This window comes from Delphinapterus leucas, chromosome 7 (assembly GCF_059928025.1).
Source record: "Delphinapterus leucas isolate spDelLeu-1000000601 "Yukka" chromosome 7, BTC_Dleu_Yukka2, whole genome shotgun sequence".
Lineage (NCBI taxonomy): Eukaryota > Metazoa > Chordata > Mammalia > Artiodactyla > Monodontidae > Delphinapterus > Delphinapterus leucas.
The window spans coordinates 62951889-62979458 of NC_143135.1; the positions used below are offsets into that span (position 1 = coordinate 62951889).

At 39.2% G+C, this 27570-nt stretch overlaps 1 protein-coding gene across 5 annotated transcripts in view; it reads left to right on the plus strand.

Annotated features, from left to right (window-relative positions):
* Positions 1–17476: 17476 nt before the first annotated feature.
* HIKESHI (heat shock protein nuclear import factor hikeshi) overlaps positions 17477–27570 on the plus strand; it is a 41220-nt gene continuing 31126 nt past the window's right edge. For 3 of the 5 annotated variants that reach the window (XR_016393872.1, XM_089915380.1, XM_089915381.1), the window contains exon 1: positions 19965–20131. Coding sequence is in view for 4 of the 5 variants with exons in the window: in XM_089915380.1 (XP_089771506.1) it covers positions 20087–20131 (45 nt within the window). In the remaining variant the exon portion in view is untranslated. Of the gene's footprint in view, positions 17722–19893; positions 20132–27570 lie in introns of those variants that run through there. The other 2 variants (XM_089915382.1, XM_022594049.3) reach the window with 2 other exon arrangements.

The following is a 27570-nucleotide window of genomic DNA, read 5'->3' on the forward strand; positions in this document are numbered from 1 at the left end:
CTGGTGGCACAGTGGTTGAGGGTCCGCCTGCCGATGCAGGGGACACAGGTTCGTGCCCCAGCCCAGGAGGATCCCATGTGCCGTGGAGCGGCTGGGCCCGTGAGCCATGACCGCTGGGCCTGCGCATCCGGAGCCTATGCTCTTCAGCGGGAGAGGCCACAGCAGTGAGAGGCCTGCATACCGCCAAAAAAAAAAAAATTTTTTTAAATTAAAAAAAAATATATTATTGCCATTCGATTTACAACTTGGTCATTAGTAATCTTAGTGGAAATACTATCAGTAGAGCAAGGGAGGAGAGGACAAAGAAGCTTAAATGCAGTGGGTTGAAAAATGAAAGAAATGGGGAGTATGTTTGTATATTGAGTTATTGCCCCCTTTTCTAGAAGGGTATTGGTTAAGAGAAACAAGTAAATTGAGGATATCATAGGGTTGAAAGTAGTTGGTGGGTTTTCCTGGTGGCACAGTGGTTAAGAATCTGCCTGCCGGTGCAGGGGACATGGGTTTGAGCCCTGGGCCGGGAAGATCCCACATGCCGTGGATCAACTAAGCCTGTGCACCACAACTACTGAGCCTGAACTCTAGAGCCTCTGAGCCACAACTACCGAGCCTGCGTGTCACAAGTACTGAAGCCCGTGCGCCTAGAGCCCATGCTCCGCAACAAGAGAAGCCACCACAATGAGAAGCCCACGCACAACAACGAAGAGGAGTAGCCCCCGTTCGCCACAACTAGAGGAAGCCCACGCGCAGCAACAAAGACCCAATGCAGCCATCAATCAATCAATAAAAATTTATTTTAAAAAAAGTAGTTGGTGATTTTTGTCCCAAACATAGGGTGCTTTGTGCACAGTGGCAAGAACAGAATTAAAGGGACTTCCCTGGTGGTGCAGTGGTTAACCTGTTGTGATTTGTAGAAAATGACTATCATTTTGGAATTGAACTGATGAATTTCTAAAGAGATTCTTGGTGTTTTGTGGTTATTTTCTGATGCAGAGCAAGACTTCAGATGAATAAAAGCAGACTCATTTCACCTTCCTCGCTTCAGTTACTCCAGGCTGATGTGAAATGTAAAACAGGTGATTTCTGTTATGTTTTGTGTAATGAGTGAATGTGTATTTGTGTTTAATTCTAAGACCATTTAATCATGGGTTGTCAGAAAATCATTGTGAGTAATGTATAGCACTCTATTGGCCATTATTTGATTATTTGGATGCAAAATTACTTTTTAAACCACTAAAATTTTGTATAAAAAATGTTTATCATTCTGAAAGACTGATTGCAAATCAAGGTTTTAATAATCCCAGTTCTGAGTAGCTACCTATGTTGCTGTATTCTTTCCCTCATATCCCTGAAAATAGCTGGCTGCAACAGGGTTTGTAACTCTTGGAAGTCAAAACCCTTTGTGAAGGGCCTTCTAAAATAATTTATTACCTTTGCCTTAAAATGTGAGCTCCTAGTAGACAGGAGACAATCACTTATTTATAAACTTAATTGGCCAGGTGTGCAAAGCATTGCATTAATTAGCTCCCTGTATAAACCTGTGCTGTGCAATGGTTCCCAGATGCTGGTCAGTGGAAAGAGTGAGTGCACCAGAATCATTAGCATATGACTGATCTCTGGGCCCCAACCTGAGAGATTTGAATTCAGTATTTTTTAAAAAACTCACCCAGATGATTCTGCTGCACAGATTATGCTTATCTTAACCCAGCCCCATACAACTTTCCACAGTCATTTGAAACTTCCTCTCTGTGGCTAACTAGTACCTCAAACTCATGTTCAAGGCTACTGGTGGGAGTGGTGGAGAATTCTTAATACTTCTGTCTGTTGGGTCACCTCTGTGTCTGGGATTTAGCATTGTTTCTGTCCCAGTTCTCAGATTGGGGCCTGATTCAGCTTCCTGCCAGGCCTCCCCTCTTTCTACGGCCTTTCTCTGTAGTCTTCTGGGCCACAACCAAGATAAGGACATCCAAGAGAGACAGCTGTGAACAGACTGGGACTTGACAGGGACTGTTCAAGACCCCACATAGACTGGAGTCTCTTCTTCCTGGCCAGGGCCCCTCACTTAGCCAATGCGCTTTCTCTTTTCTTCTGGTGGCCTTGCCAGGCTTTGGCAGAGGCTTTCCAGGTAGCTGAGCTGTTTTCTGTATTCACATTGTAGGGGCTCAGTTAAATGTCCTCTGGAAAGAGTTTCTACGTTTCCCAGTTACTGCCTTTCTTCCACTTCCCTTCATAATATCTCTGGTAGAAACTCATTTTGGTATCCCACTGAAATGCGTGCACTGTTTTCCTGTTACGAAATCAGTGCCAGAGTAAGAGCTGTTGAAACACAGAAGTGTTTCCTTCTGTTTTTAATCTCAATCTCAACACACTGGCTCACAGTAGGCACTCAGTGGGATGTTGAATGAATGAAAAATGAGCTAAGAAGTCTTTGCTTAAATGAATTTCTGATGGGTTTCGGGCATATGGACTGCAAACACACACACACTATAAATAGAGAGATGAACACCACTAAGCCTTATGTAAAGTTGTCCTGGGAAAAGGGAAGATTTGTGCGTTATTGGCCTTGATATTCTTAACCCCTAGCACATATAGTTCCTGGCTTCTTATAATATTTTCTTTAGTAGTATTTTCCAAATTCTAACATGCATCAGAATCATCTGGAAGGTTTGTTAAATCACGCATCGCTGTGCCCCATCCCGGAGTATCTGATGCAGTAGGTTTGGGGTGGGGCACAGGGTATCTGCATTTTTAACAAGTTCATGGGTCTGTTGATGACACTGGCCCAAGGACCATACTTTGAAGACCACTGAATTTTCAGTAGTAGTAGCTATACTATTAGTTGAGTACTGACCATTTTATTCCCTACCAAGGAACTATGCTAAGTTCCTTATATGAGTGATTTTATTTACCATTCAACAACCTCATGAAGTATAAATTACTGTCCCAATTTTACGGAGGAGGAATCTGAGGACTAAAGCTGTTAAATACCTTGCCCAGTGTCGTAAGTGGCAGGGCTGAGATTTGAACTAATTTCTGACTGCGGGGTCCCTGTTTATAGCCATGGTGATAGACTAAATAGTTTATGTGTCTTAAGTAAATACCTGACAATGTGCAGGCCAGTAACTTCTCAGATGGATGACCAGTCATATCTACCCCAGACAGCCACTAAACATAAGCTCTGAGAGCAAGGGGCCTGATCATCCTTATTTCTTGTTTTATCTCTAGAGCCTAGAAACAAGCTCTCACATAGTAAGTGCACAATAAATGGATAATTGTTAAAAAAAATAGTGCATATTTAAAGTATCTAGTTTTGGCAAAAAACCCTTTTGTGAATGAAGGAGGAACATGTTCACATGTACAGACTGTTCAGATTCTTGAGTTGAGCTGGTGGGTATTCTTTCCAGCTTAAGACCTCTGAACTAGCAGAGCTCCAGTATGTAAGAGGTTATACAGGTCAGTGTTTCTCAAAGTGGTTCCTGGACCAGCAGCATCAGCATCTCTTGGCAACTTGCCTAAGGGCTGTCAGACTTAAAGTACAGGATACCAAATTAAATTTGAATTTCAGATAATAATGCAATACTTGGGACATACTTAAAACTAAAAATTATTCACCATTTAACTGAAATTCACATTTAAGATATACGGGGCATCGTGTATTTTATTTGGCAACCCTAACTTCTTAGAAATTAAAATTCTCAGCCCTACTCCAGACCTACTGAAAAACTCAGGTGAGGCCCAGCCATAAGTGTTTTAACATACCCTACAGGTGATTCTGACAAAGTTTGAAAACCACTGCCTTAGGCAGTACCTGTTTACCTAAAGCAGGGCTCAGCCAAATCTGGCTAGCTGTCTGTTTTGTGTTTTTTTTTTTTGGCTGCGTTGGGTCTTAGTTGTGGCACGTGGGATCTTCACTGCAGGATCTTTCGTTGCAGCACACGGGCTCTTTGTTGCAGTGCGTGGGCTTCTCTCTAGTTGTGGCGCACGGGCTCTAGAGCACGTGGGCTCAGTAGTTGCAGTGCACGGGGTCAGTGGTTGTGGTGTGTGGGCTCTCTAGCTGCGGCACATGGGCTCAGTAGTTGTGACACGGGCTCTCTAGTTGTGGCTCATGGGCTCTAGAGCACGTGAGCTCAGTAATTGTGGCACGTGGGCTTAGTTGCCCAGCAGCATGTGGGATCTTAGTTTCCTGACCAGGGATTGAACCCATGTCCCCTGTATTGGAAGGTGGATTCTTAACCACTGGACTACCAGGGAAGTCCCCGTCTGTTCTTGTTAATAAAGTTTTTAGGACAGAGCCACAGCCATTCCTTTTACTTATTTTACTTATTCTTTTATGTTTGTACTTATTAAGTTTCCTGCCCTCTTGGAATTTTTATTCTAGTTGTGGGTGGTTAATTATATCTTCAGCTATAATTAACAATGAAGCCAGCTAAAACTGGCTTAAACAATAAAGGAATATATTATCTTGCATAACCAGAAGTACAGAAGTAGGGCAGTCTCCCAGGCTGGTTGGTTCCACAATTCTTGGTGTTATAAAGGCATGTCAGCAGAGACCTTACGGCTTAGGAAGCCCAAAACATGTACTATTTGGCCTTTTACAGAAAACATTTGCTTGACCCTGACCTAAAGAGAACTTTCTCTGTTTATAGAACATGTTCTCAGCTTTCTCTAACAGGTGCTGGAAGCTGGGACAGGACAGACACAGAGGTTCTGAATATGGAAAAGCCCCTTCTCCTGGGCTTCCCCATAGGCATTGCTGTGGTCTTTAGCTCCTTGTGGGGAAGGTGGAGGGGAAGGTGGCAGAGGAGAGACTGATGAGCCGATAAAGGAGAGTGCCTAGCGCCCAGAACACCTAGTTGTGTGCACCCCCTGCTGGAAAGTTGGCAGAATTCAGTATCATAGAACATTTATTCAACAAACGTATAGAGAGGATCTACTGTATGCCAGGTACTTGGGAGCAAACAGAGTCCCGTTCTTGAAGGGCTCACAATCAAGAAGAGTCAGGCTCCCTAATTAGATGTTTATACTATCTAGTCAAGTGTCAACCGCAGATGCATTTAATTATCATTGATATACTTTCATTCATTCAGTAAATAACTATGAAATGCTTACTAGGGGGTAGATGCTGGGCTTGGCACTGGAGATACAGTAGCAAACAAAACAGACATGGTCCCTGCCCTCTCGGAGCTTATATTCTAGTAAGAGTTGTGTTAGTTATAACATCAGCCATAAGTAACAACAAAGTCAATTAAAATTGGCTTAAGCAATAGAAAAAAATATATTATTTTGCATGACCTTAAGTACAGAGGTAGGACATTGGCTCCAGGGCTGGTTGGTTTAACAGCATAAGACATTAATAAAGACTCAAGTTATTTTCATCTCTTTGCTCTTCCTGAGTGTGCTTTTTTTCTTAGGTTGTTCTCAAGATGATTGCTACAACTCTAGGTGTCACTTTCAGATATATCAATGTAGAGGGAGAAAGTGACCATCTTTTCGTGTGACTTTCTTAAGACCAAGAAACCTTTCTCAGAAGCCCCCAGCAGACTTCCTCCCAAGTGCCACTGACCAGAATTGGGTTATGGGACTGATCCTAAACCAATCACTACCAAGGGAATGGAAATTTGTTGATTAGATTAAGCAGGGTCTTCTTCTGGGGCTCCTGAGTCTCATGGAGGAGGGGTGCCTTCCTGAACAAAATTGGGGTTAACAAGGAAGAAGGGGGGAAATGGATATTAAATAGATAACTACCGGTATTTGTTACAGGGAAGGAAAATTAATAAATAAAATGTAATCACAGACAGTGAAAGATCTACACAGAAGTTAGCTTTTGCTGCATAACAAAACATCTCAAATTTATTTATCTCATGATTCTATTTGGGCTGAGCTCAGCTGAGTGGTTCTTCTGGTCTTGACTGGGTTCATTCATTCATGTGTCTGGTAAGCTTGCAGTCAGGTAGCTCCGCTCCGGGGGTTTGACTGGTTGTTGGCTGAGGCAACGGGGCCAGGTGTCTCTCATTATCCAGCAAGCTGTCCTTGGCTTGTTCCTGTGGTAGATTGGCAAAGTTCCAAGGACTAGAGAAGCCACTTGCAAATATTTTTGAGGCCTGGGCATGGAAATGGCACAACATCACTTCTGTTGCATTCTTTTGGTCAAATCAAGTAAGAAGGCCACGAGGGTAAAGAAACAGAGTCCGTCTGGAAAGTCACACTGCAAGGTCATGGACACAGGGAGAGGAAGGATTTGTGCTATTTCTGCAATCTACCACAAATGATAAGATGAGTAACAGGAGAAAGCCATTCAGATCTCCCTTCAGGACAGAACTATCATTTGGAAAGTTTCAAATCACCAATATGTCTTTTTCTGAGCTGAAATTCTTGTACCATATGATTGTTATTGATGATTTTCTGACAGCATTGGTTAGAAGAGGATTTCAGCTATCTACACTTCCTCTTCCTTTTTTCCCATCTTCCTCTTTTTAAATTTATTTTATTGAAGTATAGTTGATTTACAATGTTGTGTTAATTTCTGCTGTACAGCAAAGTGATTAAGTTATACATACATGCATACATATATATGTATATTCTTTTTCATACTCTTTTCCATTGTTCTTCCATCTTCTTAATGTAGTTAAATAATTTCTAGTTAACCCACATTTGGAGTTTTTATTAAGATAGTGTTGGGAGGCTAAATAATGCCCTCCCCAAATAGTCAGGACCTGTGAATGTTACTTCATATGGCAAAAGAGATTTTACCAATATGATTAAGCTAAGGATCTTGAGATATGGAGATTATTTTTAATTATTTCGTTGGACTTTAAATGCAATTACAAATATCCTTATAAGAGGGAAGGAGAGTGATATCTGACAGAGAAGAAGGCAAAGTGAGGACTGAAGCAAGATGCTACACTGCTGACTTTGAAGATGGAATAAGCAAAGAACTCAGCTCTAGAATCTGGAAGAGGCAAGAAAACAGATTCTCCCCTAGAGCATCTGGAAGACGTGCAGCCCTCATGGCAACTTGTTTGCAGCCAGGTGAAACTGATTTCAGACTTCTGAATGTGTGCTGTTTTAAGCCACCAAATTTGTGGCATTTTGTTACAGCAGCCATACAGAACAAATACATTCATGTAAATATTGTTCTGTACTAAGTCATTTTATTGGCACTGGCCTAAGTAATGGCCCCTTTTTCGGCTTTAGTTTGAATATCTGACTTAGGCTAAGTCTTCATCCATCCACCAGCTCCATGAAACACCTCTCTGTATAACTTTTGCATGTTGTCAGACATGTCAAATAATCTATTCATTTTTTTTGAGGATTCCTGAATTGGGTGCTCTTTGCATTATTTCCTGGGACTTCTTTTTGCCATTACCTTTGAAATTCTATCACTCTCCTTAGTGGAATCTCTTGTGTTCTGAATCTTGTCTCATGTCTTCCTCTTTATTCCCTTGTTTGGAAGGAGCACATCCAGTAACTTACTGAGAAAGGACATATGGGAGGTAATTTTTTTTTTCTTAGACTTTGCAGGTCTGAAAATATCTTTAGTTTGCCCTTTACTTGATTGTAATTTTGGCTGGATATTTAATTCGATATAGGAAATAATTTACACTCAGAATTTTGAAGGCACCTTTCCTTTGTCTTTCAGTGTTCAGTGTTGCTACACAGAGGTCAATTCACTTTGGCCTGCAATCATTGTACATAATTTTTTCTTTTAGCTTCATGGAATCTCTATTTAGTTCCACATTCTGAAATTGCATGAGGATGAGCCTTGGTGTGGGTTTTTTATTCATATTGCTGGGTAGTCCATGAGCCTCTTCTTTCTGGAGACTCATGTTCTACAGTTCTGGGATTTTTTTTAAAGAAAATAGTATTTATTTGACAATTTATTGTCCAGTGTTTTCTTTATTCTCTCAGGAATTCCCACTAGGTCAAATATTGAAACTCTTGTATTGATCTTCTATTTTTATCATTTTTCTCTTCATTTCCCTTTCTTTCTTTCCCTCACTTCTCTGGGAGAATTCCTTGACCTTATCTTACAACACTTCTAAACTCTAAAAACTGTCTTTTCAGCCCTCATGTTTTCAAGTTCCATGGGTTCTTTCTTGTTCTCTGATTTTCCTTTTATAGCATTCAATTTTTGTTTCAATGACACACTCTATTTCTCTCTCTGGATAATACCTACAGCGTTTTATTTTTTTTGCTCCTTGTACTGTTTTGTTTCTACTGAATTCATTCTCCTGCCCCTGCTGCCCCGACTATTTATTTGCCTTGGTCTTTCTCTTTCATGATAGTGACTTTCCTCAAATGTGTGTTGATCCTTAGTAGCATGTTCCATTTACAAGCAAACAATGTGGGGAATTCCATGATGGTCCAGTGGTTAAGACTCTGCACCCCCATTGCAGGGGACATGGGTTCGATCCCTGGGCAGGGAACTAAGATCCCATAAGCTGCACAGCACGGCCAAAAAAAAGCAAACAAACTGTGAGGAGGCTGTTACTTGTGAATAGCATGTTTCACTATTATTAGGCAGCCTGTCAGTTTTGTCACTGGAGATTTCAAGATATCTGTAGCTCTGGGGTGTTCACTTTTTCCTGAGAAGGATGCTTCAGTCTCCTACCTGGCAAATATGAGCCTTGATGTCATTGTTGTGGAGGAGGGGGAAGACTTTCATGTAATCCCCCTGTCCCCACTCCAGCACTACCCACTTGCTCATAGGTACTTTTGCATGAGTTTTTTTTTTTTTGATACTATTGTAAATGGTACTGATTTTAATTAATTAATTAATTTCTTTTAACGTGAAAGAAGGTTTATTCAGGGAGATACATACTCCACAGACAGAGTGTGGGCCATCTCAGAAGGTGAGAGGCCAAATGGTACTGATTTTAAAAATAGTTTTCTTGAAATATAATTCACATACAATTCATTGAAGATGTATAATTCAATGGTTTTTAGTATATTCACAGATATGTGCAAACATCACTAGTGTCAATTTCAGATCATTTTCATCACCTCAAAAAAGTCTAGGGGTGGGGGAATAGGGCAATTGTTCAACAGGCATAGAGTTTCATTTTACAAGATGAGAAAATCCTAGAGATCTGCTGCACGACAAGGTGATATAGTTAATACTACTGTACTGTACACTTAAAAAATAGTTAAGATGGTTAAAAAAAAAACCATGCTCTTTAGCTATCTATCACCCCCATCTCCACATCCTCACCTACCCCGGCCCTAAGCAATCACTAATCTACTTTCCATCTCTATAGATTTCTCTATTCTAAATATTTCATATGGTTGGAATCATATATAATAACATATGAATAATTTTCCATTGTACGATATACCACATTTTGTTTATCCATTCATCCATTGATGGACATTTGTCTCCACCTTTCGGTATTATGAATAATGTTGCTATAATCATTCATATACAAGTTTTTGTGTGAACATCTGTTTTCATTTCTCTTGAGTATATACCTAGGAGTAGAATCACAGGGTCATATGGTGGCTTTATGTTTATTTTATTTATTTTTTTATAATCTTTATTGGAGTATAATTGCTTCACAATGTTGTGTTAGTTTCTGTTGTTCTGGATACAAGTCCCTTATCAGATCTATGGTTTGCAAATATTTTCTCCCATTCTGTGGTTGTCTCTTCGCTTTTTTGATGGTTTCCTTGGAAGAGTTTTTAATTTTTATGAAGTTCAGATGATCTATTTTTTTCTCTTTTTTGCTTATGTTTTTGGTGTCATATCTAAGAATCCTTTGCCAAATCCAAAGTCATGAAGATTTACCCATATGTTTTCTACAAAGAGTTTTATAGTTTAGGTTTTACATTTAGACCTTTGATCAATTTTGAGCTAATTTTTATACATGGCATGAGGCTTTTCTTTTGCACGTGGCTATCCAGTTGTCTCGGAATCTTTGTTGAAAAGACTCTTCTTTCCCCCATTGAATTGTCTTGGCACCCGTGTTGAAAATTCAGCAGACCGTAGACGATATAATTTATTTCTGGACTCTCAATTCTATTCCATTGATTTACATATTTATTTCTGTCTCAATACTACACTGTCTTCATTATCATTGCTTTGCAATAACTTTTGAAATTGAGAAGTGTTAATCATCTTAGTTTCTTCTTTTCTTTTCATTTTTTTCCCAAGATTGTTTTGGCTATTCTGGGTCTCCCTTCTTATACATTTTAGAATCAAGTTGTCAATTTCTACAGAAAAGTCAGCTGAGATTCTGATAGTGCATTGAATTGATAGACCAATTTAGGGAATAATGCCATCTTAACAATGTTAAGTCTGCAGACCCATGAACATGGGATGTTTTTCCATTTACTCAGATATTTAATTTCTTATTTTTTATAGTTTCCAGAGTATGAGGTTTATGCTTTCCTTCTTAAATTTATTCCTAAGTATTTATTTTTTTGGTGCTATTATTAATGGAATTGTCTTCATATTTTTATTTTTGGATTGTTCATTCTAAGTGTTTAGAAATACAACTGAATTTTGTATATTGATCTGGTATCTTACAACCTTGCTGAACTTGTTTATTACTTCTAATAGTTTTTAGTGGATTCCCTAGGATTTTCTATATGCAAGCTCATGTCACAAATAGAGATAGTTTTATTTCTTAATTTCCAATCTGGATGCCTTCTCTTTTTCTTGCCTCATTGCTTTGGCTGGAACCTCCAGTACAATGTTGAATAGAAGTGCCTGGAGAAGACATCTTTGTTTTGTTACTGATCTTAGGAGGAGAGCATACAACTTTCACCATTAAGTATGATGTTAGCTGTGGGATTTTTATAGATGCTCTTTATCAGGTTGAGGAAGTTCCCTTTTATTCTTGGTTAATAGAATTTTTTTTTTAATCATGAAAGGGTTTTGTATTATTACATGAGTTTTTAAAAAGTGACCCTCATCCCTTGTGGATGACTTAATAAGAGATATCCCTCTCTGCATGGATGATATAGAAAAAGGCACCTCCATCCTCCAAGTGGATGTTTTAGAAAAGCCACCCCCACTTTGGGTGGCACAGTACTGTTAGTGTGTTTGAGCAGGTGAGCAAGATGCTCCTCTCTCACCCCGGCACTCTTATTCAGGACCTAATCTGTACATGGAGGCCTTGCCCCACAACCATTTATTTTTTCAGTATCTGGTTTCCTAGTGCCTGGGGCCTCTCTGATTCACTTTTTTCCCAGAGATTTCATACCAATGGCTGAGGTGTTGATGAGAGTCAGACACAAAATCTTACATCAGTTTTAAGCAATCAACATGTTTCAGTCTACTGCCTTACCCCTGCCTTCTGTGGCTCCTGGTGTCTCCAATTCCTGAACTTCTCCGGTACTTATTATCTTTCTCTATAGGTACTTGAGTTTGACCTTCCTCTGCTCTGCTAAGTCACTTGTCTTTCTTCTATCCACTTTCCACTGATATCTTTGTGATTTGGAGTTATAGATATCACTTAGGTCAAAGAAGACAGAGTTTGTGCTCTTATTTCTTTCTTCTTTTTCTTAATTGTATTTTTAAATTTTTTTAAATTTAATTTTATACAGCAGGTTCTTGTTAGTTATCATTTTATACACATCAGTGTACACATGTCAACCCCAATTGCCCAATTCATCACACCCCCACTCCCCCCCGCCCACGGCTTTCCCCCCTTGCTGTCCATATGTTTGTCCTCTACATCTGTTTCTCAATTTCCACCCTGCAAACCGGTTCATCTGTACCATTTTTCTAGGTTCCACATATATGCGTTAATATATGATATTTGTTTTTCTCTTTCTGACTTACTTCACTCTGTATGACAGTCTCTAGATCCATCCACGTCTCAACAAATGACCCAATTTCGTTCCTTTTTATGGCTGAATAATATTCCATTGTATATATGTACCACATCTTCCTTATCCAGTCGTCTGTCGATGGGCATTTAGGTTGCTTCCATGACCTGACTATGGTAAATAGTGCTGCAATGAACATTGGGGTGCATGTGTCTTTTTGAATTATGGTTTTCTCTGGGTATATGCCCAGTAGTGGGATTGCTGGATCATATGGTAATTCTATTTTTAGTTTTTTAAGGAACCTCCACACTGTTCTCCATAGTGACTGTAACAATTTAAATTCCCACCAACAGTGCAAGAGGGTTCCCTTTTCTTCACACCCTCTCCAGCATTTGTTGTTTTCCTGATGATGCGCATTCTAAGTGGTGTGAGGTGATACCTCATTGTAGTTTTGATTTGCATTTCTCTAATAATTAGTGGTGTTGAGCAGTTTTTCATGTACTTCTTGGCCATCTATATGTCTTTTTTTTTTTTTTTTTGTGGTATGCGGGCCTCTCACTGTTGTGGCCTCTCCCGTTGTGGAGCACAGGCTCCGGATGTGCAGGCTCAGCGGCCATGGCTCACAGGCCCAGCCACTCCACGGCATGTGGGATCTTCCCGGACAGGGGCACGAACCCGTGTCCCCTGTATCGGCAGGCGGACTCTCAACCACTGCGCCACCAGGGAAGCCCCTGTATGTCTCCTTTGGAGAAATGTCTATTTAGGTCTTCTGCCCATTTTTGGATTGGGTTGTTTTTTAATATTGAGCTGCATGAGCTGTTTTTATATTTTGGAGATTAATCCTTTGTTTGTTGATTTGTTTCCAAATATCCTCTTCCGTTCTGAGGGCTGTCTTTTCATCTTGTTTATGGTTTCCTTTGCTGTGCAAAAGCTTTTAAGTTTCATTAGGTCCCATTTGTTTATTTTTGTTTTTATTTCCATTACTTTAGGAGGTGGATCAAAAAAGATCTTGCTGTGATTTATGTCAAAGAATGTTCTTCCTATGTAGTGTCTGGTCTTACATTTAGGTCCCTAATCCATTTTGAGTTTATTTTTGTGTATGATGTTAGGGAGTGTTCTAATTTCATTCTTTTACATGTAGCTGTCCATTTTCCCCAGCACCACTTATTGAAGAGACTGTCTTTTCTCCATTGTATATCCTTGCCTCCTTTGTCATAGATTAGTTGACCATAGGTGCGTGGGTTTATTGCTGGGCTTTCTATCTTGTTCCATTGATCTATGTTTCTGTTTTTGTGCCAGTACCTTATTGTCTTGATTACTGTGGCTTTGTAGTATAGTCTGAAGTCAGGGAGTCTGATTCCTCCAGCTCCGTTTTTCTCCCTCAAGACTGCTTTGGCTATTTGGGGTCTTTTGTGTCTCCATATAAATTGTAAGATTTTTTTGTTCTAGTTCTGTACAAAATGCCATTGGTAATTTGACAGGGATTGCATTTAATCTGTAGATTGCTTTGGGTAGTATAGCCATTTTCACAATATTTATTCTTCCAATCCAAGAACATGGTATATCTCTCCATCTGCTGGTATCATCTTTAACTTCTTTCATCAGTGTCTTATAGTTTTCTGCATACAGGTCTTCTGTCTCCCTAGGTAGATTTATTCCTAGGTATTTTATTCTTTTTGTTGCAATGGTAAATGGGAGTGTTTCCTTAATTTCTCTTTCAGATTTTTCATCATTAGTGTATAGGAATGCAAGAGATTCCTGTGCATTAATTTTGTATCCTGCAACTTTACCAAATTCATTGATTAGTTCTAGTAGTTTTCTGGTGGCATCTTTAGGATTCTCTATATATAGTATCATGTCATATGCAAACAGTGACAGTTTTACTTCTTCTTTTCCAATTTGTATTCCTTTTATTTCTTTTTCTTCTCTGATTGCCATGGCTAGGACTTCCAAAACTATGTTGAATAATAGTGGTGAGAGTGGACATCCTTGTCTTGTTCCTGACCTTAGAGGAAATGCTTTCAGTTTTTCACTATTGAGAATGATGTTTGCTGTGCGTTTGTCATACATGGCCTTTATTATGTTGAGGTAGGTTCCCTCTATGCCCACTTTCTGGAGAGTTTTTATCATAAATGGTGTTGAATTTTGTCAAAAGCTTTTTCTGCATCTATTGAGATGCTCATATGGTTTTTATTCTTCAATTTGTTAATATGGTGTATCACATTGATTGATTTGCATATATTGAAGAATCCTTGCATCCCTGGGATAAATCCCACTTGATCATAGGGTATGATCCTTTTAATGTGTTGTTGCATTCTGTTTGCTAGTATTTTGCTGAGGATTTTTGCATGTGTATTCATGACTGATATTGGTCTGTAATTTTCTTTTTTTATAGTATCTTTGTCTGGTTTTGGTATCTTTTTAATTGTATTTGTCTCACCTTTTAAAAAATTATTTGTTTGTTTATTTATTTATTGGCTGTGTTGGGTCTTTGTTGCTGTACGTGGGCTTTTCTCTAGTTTTGGAGAGTGGGGGCTACTCTTTGTCGCGGTGCGCAGGCTTCTCATTGCAGTGGCTTCTCTTGTTGCTGAACATGGGCTCTGGGTGCGCGGGCTTCAGTAGTTGTGGCGCGCAGGCTCTAGACTGCAGGCTCAGTCGTTGTGGCTCACGGGCTTAGTTGCTCTGAGGCATGTGGGATCTTCCTGGACCAGGGATAGGAACTGTGTCCCCTGCATTGGCAGGTGGATTCTTAACCACTGCATCACCAGGGATGTCCCTGTGCTTTTATTTCTTGTTCTCCTTGTTTTGGAGAGGAAACTTTCCTTAGATGAAGAGAAAAAATATTTTTGCTCTTGAAATCAGAATTCAATGCCCTCATTCTAGAAGTGTGAAAACCTAATGCCTAAAAGGATAAAATAAATTACTCATCCCTAGGCTAGTTAATGGAAGAGTTAAAACCAGTATTCAGTTCGTGATTCCCTGGCCAAAACTGAACTATGATTTGTTCTTTCTCCACAGAAGCAAATGTAGTCCGAGAGCTGGTAGGTACCTTTGAGGTCCTAGGTAAATTTTCCCAAGTTTTCCATGAATCTCCTTAACAATATAAGTGGATTTCAGCTTTGGTTAAAATATCAATGTGAATGGGAGAATTCACTATTCTATATCTACCTATTCTTATTTCAGAGAGCTCTGATTATTGGAGACATATTTTCCTCTGAAACGCTTTTCTTCACTTCCATACATTGTATCTATTTCTGCTCTCTTTAGTTACAAAGAACTTTTGTATTTAAAAATAATATAGTTTGGTGAATAGAAGTCTGGCTTTCATAGTCTGGAGAAAGGATACTAAACTCACCGCCTCCAATTCTTTGTCCAACCTGAAGAAAATATTTGAGCCAGTTGGGAGGATGTAAAAATTTCCAGGTGAATATTACAGGCAGATAAAACAAGTTGCATAAGCACAGAAAGGTGGAAAAATACAAGTTGCTCAGAGAATACAAATACATAGAATACATAGTTACAGTATGTAAAGGAAAAATCCCTGTCTTCTTCCCATGTTTCTCCTTTACTCTCACACTACTGCTGTACTCACAGTACTTCTAAAACCAGATGTGTGTGGGTTTTCCCTACACTGAGCAATTCTGTGACACCAGCTTGGTGTCCTACAATTGAACTCAATCCTGACACTGTCAACCTGGAGACAGCACCTGGAGATAGCATCAGATCCCACAGGTTAAGGGCTCAGTCCCACAAGCCTGCCCCTACTTCAGATGCCAACTGCAAGTAGTTAAGTGCCCAGGTTACCTACAACTTCTGTCCAACACAGCTATAATTGGAGGTTCCCATGACCTCCCCCCCTTAGATTTGATTATTGGCTAGAACAACTCACAGAACTCAGGGAAACATGTTTACCAATTTATTAAAGGATATGATAAAGGATACAGATGAACAATCAGATGAACAGATATATAGGCAGGGTCTGGGAGTGCAGGAGCTTCTCTCCTGGTGGAGTTGGGGTGCATCATCCTTCTGGTATGTGGATGTGTTCATCAACCTGGAAGCTCTCCAGACCTCATACTCTTGGGATTTTATGGATGCTTCCTCATGTAGTCGTGATCAATTAACTCCATCTCTAGCCCCTCTCCCCTCTCTATAGAATGTGGGGAGGGGCTGAAAATCCCAAGCTTCTAATCAGGCTTCATCTTTCTGGTGACCAGCCCCCATCTAGGAGCCACCCAGAAGCCCACCAGAGTCCCCTCATTAGAACAAAAGATGCTCTTAGTGCTCTTATCACTTGGGAATGTACAGGGGTTTCAGGAGCCCTGTGTCAGGTACATGAGGCAGAGACCAATATATTTATTTACTATTTCATAGTAAGGTGGGTATGAAGACATGAAAAGTTAGTCAGGAAAAGTAATAATGCTAAATGCTAACAGTTTATTAAGCTATATTCTGGCTACTACTTAGTACTTTACATGTAATAACCTTCATTACAACCTTATTATTATCCTGTTTTACAGAGGGGGAAAAGGAGGCATGGTAGTGTTAGGGTAACTGGCCTAATATTATACAGCTAATAAATGACGGAGATGGGCTCTGAATCCAGGCAGTTTGTATGCCCCTCATGAAATGGTCTCATAATGAGTGGCCTTTTTATTTTGAAGATTCTGGGACTTCTTAGGTAGAAAGTTGGAGACATTGGTAGGAAGATCCTCTTCTATCTATTCATCTTTGGCTTTCTCAAAGGAGTATCTGAGACAAGATAGGTGGTCCAAGTTTATGGAGCCAGAGTGGAGACCAGAGGACTGTTCCAACATTCTGATCTTCCACATATAACCTGGGGTTAGGAGCACAGACTTGCTGGTGGCTGGTGGACTAAGCTCAGATATTTCAAGTTGGGCAGAGACCTTCAGGGAGGAGATATCTTACCTTCCTATCAAGAGGAAAGGGAACTGAAGCTGTGAAAGGGAGAATGAGAACTGTTGGCAGTCAGTACTTGATGCCAGTTCTTCTTTTCTGCAAATGCATAGAGGGAAAAAAAGACATTTTACAATTAAACATCCATTAGTTAAGTACTGCCAGGTTCTAAGTGGTTGTTTATAAATTCATCTGAGCCTCACAGCAACCCTAGGGGACAGGCACAATTATTATTCTCATTTTACAAATGGCGCCATTAAAGCACGAAGATATTATATAACTTGCTTAGTGTTGTTTGTTTTCGGCAAATAAATGGAGGTGTGAGGCTGGAAAGAACTACAGTAAAGTTGTCATTAAGTACAAAACAGCTGATTAAAAATCAGTACTTTTCAGCTACTGTGTAGCAGAACGAACCCTGGATTTGAATCAGGATTTGGATTCAAGCCCCATCCCTGAGTGCTGTGTAAAGATTTGGGGCTGGTCACTCTGGGCAATTTTATCGCCTACAAAATGCAGATAATGATACCTACCTCCTAGAGTTTTTGTAAGGATCTAGCGAAATGACTGTAAAGTGCACTGTAATCTCTAAAATGTTAGACAAACGTGAGAAACCTTTCCTCCCGGCTCTGGATTTCTAAATTTGGGATACGGACTACCAATCCCAACAGGCAAATCCTCCGCGTTCCCTTCCCGGAAACCGGCGCAGGCCCCTCTGGGACTTGTAGTTTTATACGGGATCTGGCCCGCCTTTCCCGTTTAGTTAAGGGCGGTGCGGTGTGAGCCCCGGAAGTACTCGTCGCCTGAGAGGCGTTCTGGTTAGGAAGGCGAGGTTAGAGGTCGCGGGTGCAGAAGGCGTTCCTGCCGCTGGCCTAGTCGCTATGTAGCGGAGGGGTAGGCACCCTCCGCCACGTTCTGGAAGGTTCTTGGGCTCGACTAGGGCAGTAGCCCCAGGATTTCTAGTCCCCGGCTTCGGGTCCTTGCTGGCTGAGCGGAGCCGCCGCCGCCATGTTTGGCTGCTTGGTGGCGGGGAGACTGGTGAGGATGGGGCCGGGTGGTCTCAGGGAGGGGGCAGGACGCCGAGGGCGAGGCCCCGGGAAGGGGAGGGTGCGTCGGTGCGCGGGATGCGGGGAAACCCCCTCACCTCTAGTTGACTGCTGAGAGTGTGAGGGTGGGCAGTGGGATGCTGGGATGTTCGCTCTCCTTTCCCCACAGCTCTTTTCAGAGTAGCAGTCACACCATTAGCTGCCATTTATCGAGTGTGCATTATCCTAGGCAATGCACGCCTTTTGTCTGTTCCTAGTCATCTCAGCCATCTATGTAGCGCTTATTTGGCACTGCACACTTAACCGTAACTCGTGAGATGGTGGTTCTCATTCTCATTTTGCAGTTGAGGAACTAAAGCTCAGTTGGTAGTATAAATACTCGCCTGAGCTCATAAAGTGAGTTCGAGGTAAATGTGGTGTTTGAATCTAGTCTGTAGCGTCCTGTTTGTCGAAGATGAAGGTACTCGGGCAAAGTATAACTGCTGGGTCCTTTTGGAAGGGCCCTAATAAAAATATGCTTAACGTAATTGGAAATGGGCTGATAGAAACGCCCGAAACTTAAAGCGTGAGCGATATCTGTGATGACCCCAGAAGGAGGTGAGCAGTGAATTTCCTTATTGGTAAAAAGAGATTACCTTCCTTGATGAATTGTTAGGTAAATGAGTTAAGTACCTGGGATTGTTCCGGAAGAATCTGGAGGGTGAATCTTGCTTGCCTCCGTAGAAGCCACTCAGAAATACATTTCAGACCTGATTCCTTTCACCTAGAATTCTTTCTCTTTATTTTTTTCTCCCTGCTTTATTAAATGTTGCAGCCCCTTTGTTGAATTTTTTCATCAATTTTTGATAATGTAGTGTGTACACAGTTCTAAGGAACCACAGAGATAAATTGGAGATGGCTATCCTCAGAAGATTTATTGTCTGTCCCTTGAATGACTGGGAGGCCCCTTTTGGTGATGGTGGTAATTGATAATACTGGTGGGATAACTTTGTATTGCTTCTGCTCCGGATAGGAAAAATGAAAGGACCAGCCTGGGATTGAGTGTGGGACGAATTTCGTTAACGAATAACATTTAAAATGTGTGTGTTTTTCTAAAGAATAGAAAGGCCCTATGGAATCCATGTTGTCTACTAATTTGGAAGGAATTTAGTTATAGCAGTGCCTGTGTCTATTTACCTAACACCTAACCTACATAATGGATATACAGTAGGGGTTCCTTCATGACAAGATTTTCTTTGACGGTGTTTGACTTTTTAATTCTGGAGTATTTGAACATGTTAATCAAAATGAAGGGCAAATAGACCTAGCGATGCCTCAACGTTTAACTACATTATTCTTTGACTAGAAAAATTCACCAAATCTAAAGTTATGGACTCAGTAAAAGATGTACCCTTTTTCCTAAGGTCGAGGATTAGAGTGTCATAATACAGATTAACAGAATGTCTGGTGCCTTTGACAGAGTTGACATTTAAGAAATATTTATTTTACCTGATGATTATTTCAAGACTTGTAGATACCATGATTTTAAGTGCCTTTTAAGATTATGCATGCCAAAAACTGGTAAAATTGAATTTAATACTAATAGGCATTTTGGTTTATATTTATGTTCTTCCTTCCTTTGTTTTATTCTCTGTATTTAAACTGGAGGGTTTAATAATTTGGGGGTTACAAATATTTTTCAGTGAGTAGGCAAAATGACAAATAATGAACCTGCAAATAATGAGGATTGACTGTAATAACTTCTGAACTGCTTACCCATTTTAATTACCCGAGGTTCTTTACCTTCAAACTAGAAGATAAAGCTTTGGTGGCATGGTGTTTTGAACAACCTTTCATTTTTATAACATTCTGAAACCGTAGTGATTTATTTATGTAAGTAAAATCCTTTCAGGGCACTTCTGAAATAATTTAGTTTTGTTTTTGAAAGATTACATTCATTAAGTCATTTTAAGGCTGAATGTATATTTTTAGATTTTTCTATTAAAATAAGCACTCTTTTTGGTGTATTTGGTAATTCCATAATTAGAGTATCAGATTGATCCAATGTTATACTTGATATAATGACTATAATTGACTATATTTGGTAACAGAGCTTACAGCAATACTAAAAGGGCTATAGAAACTTACCAAACCATTTCACTAAGGCGAGTTTCTTATATTCTAGGTGCAAACAGCTGCACAGCAAGTGGCAGAGGATAAGTTTGTTTTTGACTTGCCTGATTATGAAAATATCAACCATGTTGTGGTTTTTATGCTGGGAACAGTCCCATTTCCTGAGGGAATGGGAGGATCTGTCTACTTTTCCTATCCTGATTCAAATGGAATGCCAGTATGGCAACTCCTAGGATTTGTCACAAATGGGAAACCAAGTGCCATCTTCAAAATTTCAGGTCTTAAATCTGGTAAGAATAATATATTAAAACAGTTTCATAATTAAACTTTTTTCTTAAATAGCATAACACAGAATGTGGCTTTTTTTACTTTTCATTATATTTTTCTGATTGCTGAAGTAATATGTAACATTATTTAAAAAAAAGAAAAATCAGGGACTTCCCTGGCAGTCCAGTAGTTAAGACTCCATGCTTCCACTGCAGAGGGCACAGGTTCCATCCCTGGTCAGGGAACTAAGATCCTGCATGCTGTGAGCATGGCACGGCCGGAAAAAAAAAAAAATCAAATGGTACTGACACATTTGAAAAATGGTAAGTGAAGAGACCTTACACTTACACTCCCATCCATCCTCTGCCTCTGGAGAGAACCACTCACTGTGGTTTTCTTTGTATGCTGTATACCTTTGTAAAGGGATTTTTCTGAATTAGTGGGTGTTTTAATAAAAATGAGAGGAATCTTCTCATAATTTGTAATATGCACATCAGTGTTTAAATAAACAGATAAACCAAGGAGACTTGTATAGGAAATACAATGAGAGTCCTTTTTTTCTACGAAGATCTTTTGAGCTCTTAGATTTGATTACCCCTTCAGTGTTCTTCTGTTTGTTGTATTGACATTGCAGGTGTTAGATCTTACAGGGACAGTCCTTGCTTTGATGCTTGAGGTATTTTGTTTAGAAATTGAGAATGATACTAGGTAGCATTTACTCCCATTGAATATCTGGTTCCTTTGAAAGTCTAGATAAAAGCAGACATGAAAAGTCTTAGATTATAAATATGTGTTCTCCTGGAAATAGTCTGTAAAGTCCAAGGCAAAGTTATATTTAGATAACATGTTTATATATTTAACAAACATTTTAGTATCTACTATAATGATTAAGTTCTTGCCTGAGATCACTCATATTCTTACAAAGGAAGATAGTTCTATGGACCAGTATTTAGAAGGGTGAAAAGTAATAGCGGATGTTTGTACAAAAGTGCTGAGAGAGACTAGGTAAGGGACAATTAACTCTTAAGTAGGTTGGGGAAATTTTCTGGGAGGAGATGATATTGGACCTTTTGAGAAGATAAGTAGGAGTTTGTCAGGCCTGTGAGAGGCCTATTGGGCATTCTTTTCTAGGTAGAGGTAATATGGGTATAATGATGAAAGTTTGAAATCGTGGTATGCTCAGAACGGCACAAGGTATGGTGTATAGGATAGGCAGGCACGTATCATGAAAAGCTGAAAAGCTTATGTATCACACTGACTCATTTGAATTTAATAGGCTAGCAATTTTTAACATGCTTAGATCACAGACCTATTTGATAGTGTCATAAAAAGTATGTGTAATATAATATAAACATAATGTAAATACTAAAAAATTGGCATGTACTCTGAAGCCCATCCATGTGTCCCTCCCCGTAAAGAACTGTCCCTGTATGTATAGAGGAGCCAGTGAACAATTTCAAGTAAGGGAATGATATGATCAAATTTAATTTTTATCCTGAGGACTGTGAAGAATGAACTGGAGCAGTTCTGGCCAGATGATGAACTGTTAGCTGCTGTTATTTATGTAGTTGGAATTCTACAAGAAGAAATGGGAAAGAGTAATATTTAAAGCTAAAAATTGTTGAAATTGATGATAAATACTAATCTCTAGATTTAAGAACCAGGACAGATTCTTACAGTCCTTCTCAGTGGGGGTTCCCTGAGATAATTATCCCTAATCCTAAGGCAGTGGTTCTTAAAGCATGAGCCCCTGACCAGCAGCATCAGCATTACCTGGAAACTTGTTAGAAATGCAAATTTGTGGTAGGACCCCAGACCTACTGAATCAGAAAACTTGGATGGAATCCAAGTATTTAAATAGGTTCCCTAGGTGTTTTTGTTGCCTTCTGAAGTTTGAGAATCATTGTCCTAGGGCATCCACTGTATGTAATGAATTAATACTTGTACATATAGCATGGTATTAGTTCTGAATAGTCTTTGGGAGAATTAAGAAAACAGTCATTATCAAATCACCTTTTCTCTTTTCTGTAGCTGCGCCTAAATAGAAAAAATAAGTAGAAAAAAAATGTGGACAACTCAATACACTTTAATGAAGTTAAATATAAAGAGAAAGTAATAAAGACACCAGAGAGAGAAGACAAGTCATTAATAACTGAACAGCAATGAGTCAGTTTAGCATATTTATCAACAGCATGAATAGAGGTCAAAAGTCAGTAGATGAGTATCTTCAAAGTGCCAAGGAAAAATAAAATAACCCTCAAAGCTATCACTGTAAAGTGAAGGAGGAATAAATGTGTTTTCATGTGGAGATGTAGAGTTTACTACTAATAGACCATTACTGAAAGAACTACTGAAGGTAGTTGTACTTTAATAGGAAGGAACTGAATCCCTGAATGTAGAAGGGTATGCCAGACTCAAAGTTAGCAAAGAAATTGGTAAACATATAGACAAATCAGGACAACCTGATTACATAAAACAATACAACAAATAAATGCACAAGAATTAAATACTGTACTGGAAAACAGTGCATATGACAGGAGGGGTAGTGATCTGAGTAAGCTTTCTGAGGTCCTGTGGTTTAGAAAGAGTAATAAAATTGATTCTACTTTCAAGTAATCCTGTTAAAATTTTAAGGAAAACTTAAAAAAAAAGAAAGAAAAAGACGGAAAAATACATGGTATGTGAAAAACAAAATGAGATGGTAGAAATAATTTCACATATATCAGTTATCAAAATAAATCTAAACCGACTAAACTTACCAGAGAAGGCATGGAGACTCCAGGATGGGATTTTGTTTTTTAAAGGCAGCAAACTAATAATTATAGTGATGTTTATCAGTAACATGTCTAACACAAGGAACCCCCCAAAAAGCTGTCATAGGTGTGTTTTAGAAAAATGGGACTAAGGCAAAAGCATTATCAAGGATTAAGAGGTTCATTCACTAGGAATGAAATCATTCACTAGGAAGACTTAAATATTTCTCGGAAAAAGTGAATGTCATGAATTTGTGTGTATATAAAACATAACTTCAAATATATAAAAAAATTGACTTTACAATGATAAGTGGACAACCTTACAATCAATATTTTTTTTTTTTTGCGATACGCGGGCCTCTCACTGTTGTGGCCTCTCCTGTTGCGGAGCACAGGCTCCGGATGCGCAGGCTCAGCGGCCATGGCTCACGGGCCCAGCCGCTCCGCGGCATGTGGGATCCTCCCGGACCGGGGCACGAACCCGTGTCCCCTGCATCGGCAGGCGGACTCTCAACCACTGCACCACCAGGGAAGCCCACAGTTAATATTTTAATATACCTCTTGATAATTAATACATCAAGTAAATAAAATACTAGTAAAGAAGGAAAATTTGAATAAAGAATTAACAAGCTTGAGCTAATGGACACTGTAGAACCCTGAAACTAATAATTAGATCATACACACTTTTTAAGTACACAGAACATTTATGAAATTTGACCACATGCCAAGTCATGAAGCAAGCTGTAGCAAATGGAAGATTATCAGTATGCAACCCACAATGCAGTGTAATTACAAATCAAAAGATAAAACATTGCCATGTTTAGAAATTCAAAAATATTTTAACTAATGGGTCATAGAAGAAATGACCGTGGAAATTAAACTTCCACAGAAACCAAAGCAAAATAAAACATCACATATCAAACCTTTTGAATGCAGGTAAGGTAGTACTAAAGAGATTAACTCTTAGCCTTAAATGTGTGTATATGAAAAGAGATTGAAATGAGTGGGTTAAGTATTGAACATAGCAATGCAAAGAGTAGATGAAAAATGGTAATGCTAAGAATAGAAATTAGTGACAGAAAGCAAAGAAATGATAGAGGGCCTTAATGAAATAAAAATTTGATTCTTTGAAAAGACTAATAAAATGATGAGCTATTGAAAAGATATATTTAGGAAAAAGAGAAGACAATGTTATTGAAAATGTGAAAATGGAGACATGACTATAACTGTAGTAGAGGCTAAGTAAAATTTACAAGAAGTTTTATGCCAATACATTTGAGAACAACAAAGGAACTGATGAAATTGGCTATTTTCTAGAAAAATATACTAAAGAAAACTGACTCAAGTAAATTTAGGGCTTCCCTGGTGGCGCAGTGGTTGAGAGTCCGCCTGCTGATGCAGGGGACACGGGTTCGTGCCCCGGTCCGGGAAGATCCCACATGCAGCGGAGCGGCTGGGCCCGTGAGCCATGGCTGCTGAGCCTGCGCGTCCGGAGCCTGTGCTCCGCAACAGGAGAGACCACAACAGTGAGAGGCCCGCGTACCGCAAAAAAAATAAAAAAATAAATTAAAAAAAATAAATTTAAATCATGAATAGATACAATATCAATAAAGAAATTAAAATGAGTAATTAAAAATATACCTCTCCCGATGTGAATGGACCTAGAGTCTGTCATATAGAGTGAGGTAAGCTGGAAAGAGAAAAACAAATATATATTAATGCATATATGTGGAATCTAGAAAAACGGTACAGATGAAACTATTTGTAGGGCAGGAATAGAGATGTAGACGTAGAGAACGGACATGTGGACACAGTGGGGAAAGGGGAGAGTGGGACGAATTGGGAGACTAGGTTTGACATAAATACACTACCATGTGTAAAATAGATAGCTAGTGGGAACCTGCCGTATAGCACAGGGAGCTCAGCGTGTGCTCTGTGATGACCTAGATGGGTGGGATTGGGGGGCTTGGGAGGGAGATCCAAGAGGGAGGGGATATACATATACATATAGCTGATTCACTTCATTGTACAGCAGAAACAAACACAACATTGTAAAGCAGTTTTACTCCAATTAAAAAAAAAAAAACCTCTCCCTTTCACATACAACTATTAGACCCAGATGGTTTACAAATTTCCACTATACCTTTATGAAACAGATTGTTCATATCTCATATAAAGTGTCAGAGAATAGGGAAAGAGGCAGAGTTACCCTAAGTTTAGATTTTGAAGCTAATATAACCTTATCAAAAAGGACAAGGACAATATGAAAGAGGAAATTTGGCCTAAGCCAGTTTTATTTATTTTGGATTTTTATATCTTTGTACATATACAAGTTAAAAAGTGAATTTAATAAGATAGCTTTATTTTTAAAAACTTCATTATAGAAAATTCAAGATGTACAAAAGCAGACCAAATGGAATATTGAACCCTTCTCTAGTCATCACGCAGCTTCAAAAATGACCAACTCATAACCGAATCACTTTGTTGTACACCTGAACACTTAAAAACAAATAATTTCTTAATATCGGATTGAACATTTAATCAGTGTTCAGATTTCCAGTGGTCTCAGAAGTCTTAATGTTTATGTATTTTAAAGTTTTAAAATATTTTCAGTCAGCACCTGAATAGTAAAGTCCCTACATTGCAATTAATTGGTTGATAGATCTCTCAAGTATCTTTTATAAAAATCAAAGATTTAATGTATTCTGTCGGTATTTCCAGTAAATTATCTGGATTTAGAGGTTTGATCAGATTTCATTCGAATGCATTTTAAATTTTTTTTGGCAAGTTTATTATAGGCAATGGTGTGTTCTTTGATCAGGAAGTGTATTTTATATATATGTATACACACACACACATATAGTTATCTCTTTGGGAAATTAGCAGCCATTTATATGCAATGCTTAGATTCGCTAATTCAAAATGATAATATTCTAATTGTCATTTATTAGCTGTAAAGAGACATTTGCTATGGGTAGCGTCATTATAAGGCAGGATAAATGCTTGATTGTTAATATATCAGTGTTCAAAAAAATGAGTTGATACCCTAACGTACTCTGGAAGTAATAAGGTTTTTTTTAAAGAATTAGATCATTGATGTGTGTGTGTATTTATTTATATTTGACGTGTTCTAACCATTTGTGTATCATCAGAATCCATTGGACCTAATTTTAATTTTTCAGTTTCTCTTTTAGGCAGATATTGGTATTTCATGACTTTTATTCTTTCTAAAGAAATCCCCCAAAGAACAGAGAAAATTAAGATTTTTTTGTGACTAACAATTTTAATAGCTTTATTGAGTTATAATTTACATACAGTAATCTGCATATATTTAAAGTATACAGTTTGGTAAATTTTGGTATATGTATACATCTGTAAAACCATTACCGCAATCAAGGTAATGAACATATCCATCATCCCTAAAAGTTTCCTAGTGCTCCTTTGTAATCCCCTCTCCTATCTCTTCCTCCACCCCAGGAAACTACTGATCTGCTTTCTGTCACTATAAAATAGTTTGCATTTTCTAGGGTTTTCTTTAACTCAGCATGATTACTTTTACAGTCATCCATGTTGTAGTATGACTCACTACAATAGTAATTCATTCCTATTTATTGTTGGGTAGTTGTGTGGTATACCATCATTTGTGTATCCATTCACCTGTTGATGGACATTTGGATTGTTTCAGTTTTGAGCTCATAAAAATAAAGCCGCTGTGAACATTTGTATATAAGTCTGTATGGACATATGGTTTCATTTATCTTAGATAAATATTTGAGAGTGGAATGGCTGGTACTTCTGTGTTAAACTTTTTAAGAAACTGCCAAACTATTTTGCAACGTGGTGGTTCCATTTTACATTTCAGTCTGCAGTATATGAAAGTTCCACTTCCTCCCTGTCCTTGTCAACGCATGGTCAGTTTTACATGTTCTAATAGATGTATAGTGGTATCCCATTAGGTTTTAAATTTGCATTTCCCTAATGACTAATGATACTGAGCATTTTATTTTTTGAAGTGCTTATTTGCTTTCTCTGTATCTTCCTTGGTGAAGTGTTTATTCAAATCTTTTGCTGTTTTCTTTAAATTGCGTTTTCTTGAGTTTATTATTTTATTTTATTTTTTTGGCTGTGCTAGGTCTTTGTTGCTGCTCGCGGGCTTTGTCTAGTTGCTGCAAGCCGGGGCTACTCTTCGTTGTGGTGCACAAGCTTCTCATTGCGGTGGCTTCTCATTGTGGAGCACGGGCTCTAGGCCTGCGGGCTCAGTAGTTGCGGCACATGGGCCCTAGAACATGTGGGCTTCAGTAGTTGCAGCACACGGGCTCCAGGGCACACGGGCTTTAGTAGTTGTGGCTTGCAGGTTCTAGAGCACAGGCTCGGTAGTTGTGGCACATGGGCTCAGTTGCTCCATGGCGTGTGGGATCTTCCTGGACCAGGGATTGAACCTGTGTTCCCTGCATTGGTAAGCAGATTCTTAACCACTGTGCCACCAGGGAAGTTCCTGCTTACTGAGTTTTGAGAGTTCTCTATGTATTTTGTTTTTTGCAGTACGTGGGCCTCTCACTGTTGTGGCCTCTTCCGTTGCGGAGCACAGGCTCTGGACATGCAGGCTTAGCGGCCATGGCTCAGGGGCCTAGCCGCTCCGCGGCATGTGGGATCTTCCCAGACCGGGGCACGAACCTGTGTCCCCTGCATCGGCAGGCGGACTCTCAACC